Raw genomic sequence first — 12,282 nt, 5'->3', positions numbered from 1 at the left:
TGTTTTTTTTTTCTTTTTTTCTTTTATTTGTCACAAAAAAAAACAGTAAAAAGCATACAAATTACCTATTAATTTATCTTTTTCTCTCTCCCTCTCTCTGTCTCTCCTCTACTTTTCCTTCATTTCATATTTCTTTACTATTCTCATAATTTTTCTGTCAGCCTCTCTACTAGAAACACAAGCCGAAGCATATAACTCGCATAGTTGTAAATGCCATTTTTCATGTAATGCTATTATCAATTCAGTATTTCAGTAATCTTGATTATGAAAAAGTACACACAATGCTGTATCTAGTAAGCATATAATACAATTTTGCAAACTTATACCTATTCCAAAATACCAATGTATTTACAATTATGTTACTAATCAGTCATTGCATTTGAAAGCACTGTCAGAAACCCGCAAATGTTTAGTGATTTTCTGAAAACTGTTCTCTTGAAAAAGAAGAGAAAAACACCTAAAGAAAAACGGAAATGTACTTCTTGACAATTAGAGAAGAAACGAATTAAAGCCAACTATAATATCACTTCCCTTTTACAAACGCTGCTCTCCACTTTACTGACCCAAATAAACCAAAACAAAATTTTTTGGGGGGGTTATATATTTTTTTTAGACTGAACATTATTTCTCGACTTGCAGTGACTATCAAATTTATGAGAAATAAATCACCACAAACGAAAGTGCCGAAGAAAAAAAATGAAAGGCTGCCTGTCCATTGTTCGTATCATCAAAGTATAAATTTCTTCCATGTGTTGTGAACATACATCAACAGTAAAATGACCTTGTGGCAAATATATGGATATTATCTTGTAAAAGGAAAAAAAATGATGGATGAAGATGTCAAATCAGACTGTCAAATCATCTAATCACCATCAGCTAGTAAAATAATAAAAATGAAAAAAACAACTTAATTTAACAAACTAAAAAACAATATACTGGCATTTGATATGAGCAGGAATATTCATACTGTAATAATAAATCTCTACATAGAAAACAGAACATATCTATAATATCTATCCATCCTTATATTCACACCAAAATAAATAAAGAGAGGTGTCCATGGTATAAACATATTCAAAATATCAATTGGTAAAAAAAGAAAAGAAAAAAAGAACGATAGTCCCCTCAGCCTTTTGTCGTCTCAAACTTCCAAATCCTAAACAGATAACTGAATTAAGTCTACAGGAACAACAGCATCACTACAAAACTATCTCACTCACTAAATGCTATGAATGTTATAACTATTATGCCCTTGGTTTTGGTGATAAATCTTAATGGTCTGATTTTGAAAAGGACAGTGTGTCTGCTTAAATCAGTATCATAAATTATCAATATGATAATTGATACAGTTATTTGCAAATCATTTCTAACTGAAAATTTCAAAAAGCATATACTATTAGAAAAAAAACAAAGAAAAAAGCTGACATAATTTTGTCTAAGTGGTTTGCATAAAAAAGGGAGAGGAAAAAAAAAATCAGGTCAAATATTGCCATACATCCTTTAAGTATTCTTCCTTAAATGAACTTTCCAATACTGCATGAAAATATGATGTTGCTTGTCGTACTGCAGCCTTGTCAACCAACAGGGTGTCAGTCACCTCACTGACAGCAGCCTGGTAACCCCAGAGTGTGCCACCACTCACCGTCAAACACATCCGAAGGCCACATACAAGGACTTTTCAGGCTCTTCTGTGAGTGTGCAGAATGACGTCAGCAGGAGGATGAGAGAGGCATCAACAGTGAGTAAGAAATGAGTGGTGGTGGATGGTGGTGTGCTAGTGATAGATGCTGAGGTTGTACTAGGAAGTAGGGCCATTCGTGTGGTTGGTCTGGTGATGTGGCGTCGAAGTGTTGTGGTTCAGCTGCTGCAGCTGGTTGGTTCGCACGTCGAACACCTCCTGGATTGCATTACGGAAGCAGAGGAAGTTGTAGTCGATCAGACCTGTAGGCAGAGATTTGTTACAAGATGAAAAACTTGGGCCATTTCAACTCCGTGCCACCAGGGATGTATGTATGTATGAGCCATGCCCACTATGAATTTTGTTTCTTGATGTCTTTACCCATAGATGGCTCCATAAGCATTTTGTCATTAATGAGCCAATTACTAATAATACCTATCTCACCTGTTTCCCTTTCCCTCAATTTTTGGAAATATTTTCTTTTATCTTATATTGCTATTAGTAATGTCAATAACATTACATTAATTACAATGGCTATAATAACAATAATAGAACTGGTATTGATAGCAATAAAAAACACACACACACACACACACACACACACACACACACACACACACACACACACACACACACACACACACACACACACACACACACACACACACACACACACACACACACACACACACACACACACAAAGTGACATCACACAAGGTCTACTATATGACCCCTTGGTGGCTTAGTGTGTGGAGCCAACTATGTGTAGAGACATTTCACATAATACTTCTACAGCAAACACTACATTTTCTCGGCAGCAATGGATTAAAATATATATAGACAATTGACTTTGAGAGTGCAAGTCATACCGTTTCCACTACTGACTTTCCTTGTCTACTGACGCAGTCTTCAACACATGATAATATCAACAACAACAAAAAATAATAATAAAAAATAAAGAGATATTAGATGTGGACAAAGAAAAGGTAAAAAAAAGATACTTATATACATATAAACAATATACAATAGATTCTCACCTTGTCTGTCAAAGTTGTCCTCCCTAAGTATGCAAACTAGGGCTAAGTATCGGCTAACTTCTCGCAAATAGAGAATCGTCTGGTTATTCAGCTTGATGATACTGGAACTCTCCTTGTCAAACTGAACTTGCACTCCTTCATCTTTTCTGTGGAAACAATATGTCCATTACATACAGAAAAGGTATTTAACTCAGGAAGGAAAAGACAATATCAAGAATACTTTGAAAGAGAAAAAAGAAAGAGAGAAAGAATGAAAAAAAGAAAATGAAAAATACACCAACAACTCCACATTACTGGCCATTAACCATTTTTTCTTATTGGATTAATAGTTTCTATGCCCTCATTATCAACATAAGGAAGGCTTTATGTTGACAGTGAAACTGGACAGGTAAAGCATCACCAAGAAGATATAAAGTGAACAAGTTGCATGATATTTGGGATTCTCACAAGCAAAATGACCTCTTTACTTCTGGTTCTGTTTCTTTCTTTTATCTTTAAATAATTCATGTTCTTTCCTTTAAAAAAAAACTTGCTTCTTTTGAATAATCATTGTAAATAGATACTCCTGACATGACTGGGAGTTATCTTGGGATTAATTCTTTATCATTTTGGCTGGAATATAAACATGTTCTTGTTAAATCTGTGTAATAATATTAGTATATGACGGATTCCCTTACACTGATTTTGGAGGAACGTAACCTTATTGTATAGTGAGGAATGCCAGTGCTAAGGGGATAAATGCCAATATGCAGTTCTATGAGGAGAAAGCTAGTAAACTGCTGAATTTACAGTATAGCAGATGCACCACAAGCTATGGCCCTGCACTATTTTCTTTACTAATTGTTTTTACACATAGATGTCTGCACAAGTGCTTAGTCACCAAGGACTCAATTACCCCATTGCCGACGGGTGGCATGTACGCACATGCCATGGCATGGCGGGACCATCTGCCGGGGGCACATACGCACATGCCATAGAGTATATATGGATATGCCATGAGTTTTTTTTTTGTTACAATCACGGCAAAAGATTATTTTTCTGCCAGTGAAAGTGTGATTAAGTCGGTTTTAACACTTTCTCATTTTTACCATGCAACAAACAAAAAAAATGCAACAAACTGACGATTTCAACTCCATGATGCCGCACACTGCTTATTTTATTCGGACTATAGACCGAATAATGATCAACTATGGAGTCTATATAACAACAAAAATACCCTTCGGTCTCGATTTATCAGGAAGTTTGGCAAGTAGAGACTTTAAAAAATAATGAAAACTGAAAATACAACATATCTTCGTAGTATTACGAAGAAACGGCATGGGATGCTGGTATTTGGCATGAGTGGTCGCGCATGCTAGGGCAACGATATAAGCCCCCGGCAGCTAGGCCCGGGCCACTATGAATACTACCCGTCAGATAAGGGTTACTAGTGTACCTATCTCAAATATATACCCTTTACCCTGATTTCCAGAAAGATTCTTTTACATACTTCATTGCTGTTAGTATTATCAATATCACTATAATAATCATAATGTCAATAATAATAATAAAAATATTAATAGCATTAGAAAAAAAAATCCTGAAAAATAAAGGAAAGGTGGCTGAGTATCTGTGGAGCCATCTATGTGCACACAAAATTTTAAAAGTGAAAGCTACAGTAGGCAGTAATGGATTAAATATTATTTTGTTCTCGAGAGATGAACAGAGGAAATTAATAATAATATGGACAATATAGATCCAGACACTTGACTATATAAAAACTTTTGACAAAACATACTAATTATTAAACATGTAATTTTAGAGATAATTTTAGAGATAAAGACTGTATATTCCCCAAATTAAATTAGGAATAATGTTCCAGCCATGTTCTTCATTCTATCAATGTCTTTTTACATATAAATGATCTTCAAGAAAAAAGAACATTGCTATGTTTGTAGACAACACAAAAAAAATAGCTCCAAATACACAAAAGTTATAATTATTGCAAAGTTAAACAAATGCTAGAGAGTCCCAAATAAATCCCTCATATTTATTTTTGCCTGGTATTACAATCCAATTGTGAACCAAACAGTGTTTGCTAAATTATAGTAAATTACACATAAACATAAAAATTAAACATCATGATATAAAAGACCCTGTAAATCATTGTGGCATCAAAGGTAGACTAAAAACAACAATACTTCCCATAATAACAGCATTTTTTAACCTATGTATCCTCATAGTTCAAACCCCAAGGTAAAGGACTTCCTACAGTATTTTTATAGCAGCTACATGTAGGTTACTTGTGGCAAATTTCAAATACAGAACTGTCTATATTGCTCAAATATTCTTAATAAATCACTACCTCTTTCTATTAGACAATGTATCAGCTTAAGCAGTCAATTCAATGTATTTAAATATTTGGCTATAAAAATAATTTTCTTATCATATCATCAGAATATTTCCCAATGTTTTTGTGGGTGCTGATATGGCACAGAGTGTGTGCTTAACTTCTGGGTGACAGACAAATCTCACTATCTAAAATATCAGATGAAGTGAAAATCTAATTTTTCTGTTCTCTTGACGTCTGGTGCAAAGGTGTGCCTTTGAGACTGGCAGCTGTCATGGCAAATAGCCATGTTCTATTCCAGCCACACACCAAAGTAATTACCATGAGGAACATTCTCTTGCAAAAAATCACTCTAGACTGGGCTACTAAATTTTTCACCTACCCTTGTTTTGGTACACATCATAGTATAGATTGTTCCCCTAAATTTTTCCCCTACCATTGGTGTTTTGGCCATACATATCATAGTCCTTCATCCCATTTAAATTTCAAGCACTTCATGAAAAGAGTTCATTATGACAATTGTAAGTAAGAATTAACCCATTACTGACGGGTAGCATTCATAGAGGCCCGGGCCTAGCTGCCGGGGGCTTATATCGTCGCCCTAGCATGCGCGACCACTCATGCCAAATACCAGCATCCCATGCCGTTTCTTCGTAATACTACGAAAATATGTTGTATTTTCAGTTTTCATTATTTTTTACAGTCTCTACTTGCCAAATTTCCTGATAAATCGAGACTGAAGGGTATTTTTGTTGTTATATAGACTCCATAGTTGATCATTATTCGGTCTATAGTCCGAATAAAACAAGCAGTGTGCGGCATCATGGAGTTGAAATTGTCGGTTTGTTGCATTTTTTTTGTTTGTTGCATGGTAAAAATGAGAAAGTGTTAAAACCGACTTAATCACACTTTCACTGGCAGAAAAATAATCTTTTGCCGTGATTGTAACAAAAAAAACTCATGGCATGTCCATGCATCCTCTATGGCATGTGCGTACGTGCCCCCGGCAGATGGTCCCGCCATGCCATGGCATGTACGTACATGCCACCCGTCGGCAATGGGTTAAGGCATCTACAAAGCAAGATGTATTTCAGATACATCTTTGTCAAAAGACTGGAGATGAACCTCAAATCAATTACAAACTTGCTTCTTGAAGTTATTACCTCCTTTTTATACATGGTCCTATCTAGTCTGACCACTGTATCTTGGGCAATACAATCCCCTCAGAGGTCTTAGCATTCATTGCTATTCTAACTTTATCCCTTCCTGAAGATGGGACAGTCATTAGGCATAGGTGCTAATACTGTTTTCATGTATACACTGTATTAATGCACACACTGTGGGAGATAAACATTTCCTCATACACCGTTCCTTGTCTATTTTTAACAAAGTTCTAATCCTGGTTGCAGCTTAGTATTTATCAGGCTTGCAAGGATAGTACCCACACCTCCTTCCCATCTTGTAAAGGCATATGGCATTAAGGCATTTCTTCCTAACGCACCACACCATTGGGTGACCTACAGTATTTATCTGGTACTGTTGTTGTTTGTAGGGTATGGGAATGCCTCCTCTGTAATTACACACCAGTAACCTTGCCCTGTACAGGTACTTTGTGATGGTGTCTTTATTCCATTGGCCTATGACCATCTCACTTTACAAAGACAAGTTTGATAAGTTTATATGCACACAAAGATGTCACATTTCAGAAGTTGAAATGTGACATACATATAGTGTTGTCACTACTCTGATGACAAGGGAGTGTCTCCACTTTGCAGAGATCAAGGGCATTCATCTCTTACTCTTCTCTATACCAGCATATGATTGTGTAAGGTATGGCATCAAAATGATACAGATCATGATGCACATCAGCACACACAGCAATGCTTCATTATGATATATGGATGAGTTTAAGTTGTATAGTACCCATTTAGCTTCTCTTCATCTTCCAGAACTGGGAATGTCATCTTATGCAATGACTTATCTGAGGTATGGTGGTTTTATTTCTTTCCTTTCTGTGAGATCATATTATATGATAAGTACACTACTTCATCATGATATATGACCATATATCCCAGCCATGTTATTGCCAGACCTCTTTTTTGTCACCTTTTCTTGTAGAGGTCAGTGTTGGTGACCTCCATACTATTTCATTAAGATTGTGCAACATAAGAGACCCTTACATCTCTTGCTGCTCCTGTTTTTATAGAGAATGAGAAAAATGGAGTACACATATCATCACTTTCTGTCTTAGAGTGGGTTTATAATATTGTTATGCTCCTTTGCCCTGTACTTTGCCCTAGAACACAGGTCAAAAATGAACTGTCCTGGGCCACTATATATTCAATAATGTGGTATTGTCTTTGCCCTGTTGGACATATATTTTCTCTGATGTCTGGATTCCTTTAAGGCAGGGATGATTCATCCTTCTGGGGACCTGCACATGATTTGGGGAGCCTAGCAGTATCTTATTATCCCAACAACTTTCAGGACTCCTTTCCTCTGATACTCCATTTCCAGAGGGACAAGCAGTGATGATCACACCAATCTAGGGTCTTCTGAGCCCAGTGTTTAAGATTCTTTTTCTCCTCCTTTGAACAGAGTTCAATGATGTATAAATGCACTCTATGCTCATCTTTTCACTGATGAATTAATTTCTCTGCTACAGAAAATCAGTCAGATGCACACACAATTTCTTTATGCCAAGAGATCAATGTCTCTTCCCTAACTATTACAGTGTTTATTTTTTTATAATATGTTTCCTTCTTTTTTTATCTTACAGATGGATTATCACACCACACCAAGGCATTATCCTTGATGGAGTTATGATGTCAACGTCTCCCTAGATTCTCTTCCTGTGGCTGCCTTTATTTCCATTTAACAGTTAGCAGCTCCCTCTTGTTCTCCTTTCCTTACACACTTTGATCCTTCTGATTCTTTTATGGTACTTGTTTCACATCCAGAGTTTTAAGCTCATGTCTTCCCAAATCTTGGGAAGGAGTCATGATCTCAGCATGGTTTGTTAATGGCTCTTCCCTTACCCTGTTCCCCGTGACCCAGCTCTGTAGGTCCATCAGGATTCAATCAGGGGGAATTCTACTGCACATCCCTTGAAGCGGTCAGATTCCTAAAATTCCTTATCTCACAACTGGAGTTAAGTAAGTCATTGAGCTGATTGACCTAGGCCATGGACCCACTGTTCATCAAGTGCAGAGCTAAGATCCTCTGACATCTGGATGGTCCTTGAGGTGGGCCAGTGAGCCTTCTGCAGCTCATTTGTGCATGAGATATCTGACAAATGGAAAGTTGATTTTTTTCATATTTAGGGAAGCTGGATCTGCTGTCTTCAGATTTGAGTTTCTAGTCATCCTTATCTTACAGATGCAAAGCTGAAGTGGAGGAGTGGTAAGACTTTGAGGTTTCTAGCTTAGATTTTCTCCTAGATTGTTGTTCCTGATTCTTGGATGTGACAAGCCTTGACTGTGCAAAGTTATATTAGTTGATATCTACAAATGGGTAATATTACCTGTCATTTTAGCCTTCATCAGTAACATACAGGAGTACCCTCCTTTTGTAAAATCTACCGGGTAGAAAATGGTGCAATACAGTTGTCTAAACATTAATTCATCACATACAAAAGAAGTATGTAAGTACATGCACAAAATTTTATTCATTCATATATACATAACATGAGGACTTAAAAAGTATCAATTCTGCTATCCACTAAATTTACCATGTCATTTTCTGGGAAACAAAATAACACCTGCAGTATTTTGAAAACCAATAGCTATACATGTATAACTGCATTAGCCAAGCAACTGATTCAAATCTCAGGCACCACTTATCAATGCCATTATTTCAAGCAATAATATCAGAAGGAAAAAAAGCACACTCTGACTCAATTTGTTCATTCATCCAACAATAAGAAAAAAAAAATTAATATCAAGGAATAAAGTCATCATAAAAACTCACCCATAGATGTCAGAGATATCAATAACAACATCTATCATTTCACAACATAATTCATAGCTCTGCATGTCTACTGGGGAAGAATCGGTGGCTATGTAGATTTTGGAGAGCACATCAAACAGGAAAGCTTTTTCTATTCCAGAATTCTGAAAGAGAAGGGAAATTGTCTGGTTAATCTGAGAGAATAACCAAATCATTAGCAGTTATAAAAATTTTAATACATTTCACTTTAAAACATTTAATGTTAAAAGTTCTAGAAGTTGAAACTACTATTTAAAATAATCTAATCTACAGAGATCATAGCACAGATTTTTTTTTTTTTATACTAGTAACAAGGTCAATAACTATAATAATAACAAAGATCATTTCATTAATGCTAGTATTAAAAATATAAAAACTTCTTTCCTAAAAATGAAAGGAATGTGGTGAACAGGTGAGATCAGGTAGGCCCTGTAACTGATGCCTCAGTGACTCGGCCAGTGCTTATGAACCCATCTACGTGTAAAGTGTCACTGGTCCAGGAAAACTTCTAATGAAAATTTCTTAATTTATTTTTCTCTCTTTGAGACAATGGACCATCAACTCCTTTTGAATATATTGTCAATAGACCCTGGGCTCTGTGGCATTAGACAGTAGTGGGTCTTTAATATACCATTCCCTGAATACTGTATCCCTGACTTGACCTCTGCTTTAGTACAACCTCCCTTCCTGGTTAGCTACATTATAAATATGCTCCATCAAGCATGGCATGTCTAAGCTGGTTTCAATATGCTTTTAAAAAGGCCACCCAGCATAATAATACTTCAAAGACTTTTAAGATACTCTGGGTCTGGTTTCCCTTGTTCCCCAGACACTGCATCATCTAGACACCTCATAATAAAATGTAGAATCCAAGAATAACATTCCTCAAAGTTCATAGAGAAGTCACAAACCTACAAGTTTTAAAAGATAGCAAAAGTACTCACTGATATAAAGATGTTCAGGAGGTTCTCCAGTGTTGGTAACTGAGGGATCAGTTTCTGTACAACTTTACTAAAGGCTTCAAATATACTATGATCATAAATGGAAGTTAAATAGAAGCTCAGATGAATCTGCTCCATGCCTGTGGATAAAATCATAATATGAATAATGAAAATAATACATGTATTTCTCTTACAAGAGTATCCATAATCTATTTTATCATTACTCGAGGAAAAGATATCTAATCTACAAAATAATTAATAATAATTAATGATATTAATAGTTATTAGTAATAATGACAAAGTTAAGAATAAAAAACAAATAAAAGTAATTATAAACGCAACACTACTATATACGACAATATTACCATTAATAACAACAGATTTATCATCATGATGACACATAACAATGAAAATACTAAAAGGCACCACAGTGTATCAAAAGAGAAAAAGAAAACCTTGACAGCCCAATAACCTGCATCTATGAGATCGTCATTGGCTCTCTGATGGATGTCTCGCTGGGTTTCAATCTTGGTGTCATCTGAGAGGCCGTCAACCTTGTGAATAAACACCTCGAATCGCAGATGCGGATTCACCTTGTGTGCTCTTAAAACCGTCTGGTGTAACCGCTGTAGGGCTTCCATGTAATCATCCTACAGGAAATAAAGAGGTGAGCATATTTCCTTTTAATAGTTCATACTGGCCTTCAAGTAAAATGAAATGAAATGAAATGAAAAAAAAAAGAATGTACTTAGGGTATCGCCCTTCTGATGCCCAAGAACTAGAAAAATTAAAGTATCTTTCTCTATGAAGACCAGAATTACTGCATCCTTGTTACTACATATTATCAGTTTACCATTTCCTCTAATCTTTTAATACTTTTAATCCTGATAAACAAATATATCACAATCTATCTTCAAATTTGCTGGTCTGATAACCTACAAGAAATAATAACTAAACCCTAATTCTTTGAGCATAATTTGTTAGCATGCATCCCCCACACTCAGATTGACACCTCTTGCAAAAAAAGTGGCAACATAAATAATAGTATACAGTGTAGCAGCAAGAAGACAAATTTTTTTCTATTCCATTTAACAGTAAATACATCAAGATTATGACGTAATGTAGGAAAGTGATGTTATTACTACTCCATGCTGAAGTTGCTAACTTATCATTTAAATAAATTTCCTCTAAATATAAAGCACAGGCACAGCTCAGGCTGAGGACTGTCAGAGTGCAAGCAAAAGCTCAAGTAGTGCCTAAGTTTATTTTTTTAGTTTTTTTTAAGATCTCTTATGATTCACTGGACACTTATTAATGGTACTAAAAATTAATAAATGTGTACTCTACAGTTAATAACACATTTTTGACATAAAACATAATGATAAACATAATCACTGTTCATATCTCTGAAGGTTAAATCATCAGCCAACAGTTCATCAAATACCATATCTTTCAAACTGATGCAGTGTTTACCATGGTACTTTTTATTTCAAAAGCTGCACGACAGTATTTGTTCTTTGAAACTCAAAAGTGCCTTTATATCTAACCACTCAAAAAGTACCAACAACTGTTTCCTATGCATTTCAAAAATGGAATGCACATTTATCAACCTTGAAATTCATCCAATATAATGATAAAAATAATGTATCAATCTCATACATCCTTCATATCGGCCTTGAAACATGAAAGGAAATAAAAGCATGTCGAAAAAAATATACAAAGAACGAACAACACAATCCCTAGAGCATACTATAACCACCAACTTACTTGTGCATCTATAACGAAGACTAGGGCTCCCTGCCCCCCAAAAATCTTCTCGGAATCGAAAGAAGGTTCAAAGAAATCTATCTGTCCCGGAAAGTCCAAAATCTTGAATTGCACAAAGGATGAATTGGATATATTTTCGGACTCTATTTTGTTGGTCGATTCCAGGAACAGGGTCTCGTTTGGGGTCATCTTGTGGAATACGACCTTCTGTATGGAGGACTTTCCGCTCCTAAAAATACAAGGTTTTACAAAGTTACTAAGAATGGGTCTCAACTGCTGTAGAAGGAGAGAATTCCTCTCAAGCTTATTTGTATTTTTAATGTTAATAACACTAATGGTGCATTACTTGTAAAATACATTATATATACACAAAACACTCTTTGATTTGCCTAAAGAACCAATGATCTTCCTTCAAAGTTAATAATCAAAAATGCTTTTATTGTTTCTACTACCAAGTGGATATTATTTTCATCTAAGATCCAAAATCTTCCAGACAAATGAGGTGAGTAGTTAATTATGATACTATATATAGTGAAGTGGTA

At 35.5% G+C, this 12,282-nt stretch overlaps 1 protein-coding gene across 1 annotated transcript; it reads right to left on the bottom strand.

Annotated features, from left to right (window-relative positions):
• Nucleotides 1–255: 255 nt before the first annotated feature.
• Nucleotides 256–11,969, bottom strand: LOC119580333 (ras-related GTP-binding protein C-like; the record flags this gene model as incomplete). The annotated part of the gene is given in 6 exon segments (XM_037928425.1): nt 256–1,941; nt 2,717–2,862; nt 9,015–9,157; nt 9,977–10,113; nt 10,446–10,623; nt 11,741–11,969. Coding segments are annotated over 6 exon segments (976 nt in total), but the record flags the coding sequence as incomplete, so codon positions are not given.
• Between the last annotated feature and the right edge of the window lie 313 nt (nt 11,970–12,282).

This window comes from Penaeus monodon, chromosome 13, assembly GCF_015228065.2.
Source record: "Penaeus monodon isolate SGIC_2016 chromosome 13, NSTDA_Pmon_1, whole genome shotgun sequence".
Lineage (NCBI taxonomy): Eukaryota > Metazoa > Arthropoda > Malacostraca > Decapoda > Penaeidae > Penaeus > Penaeus monodon.
Note: the sequence above shows the minus strand (reverse complement) of the source record. Positions and strands in the feature narration are given on the sequence as shown.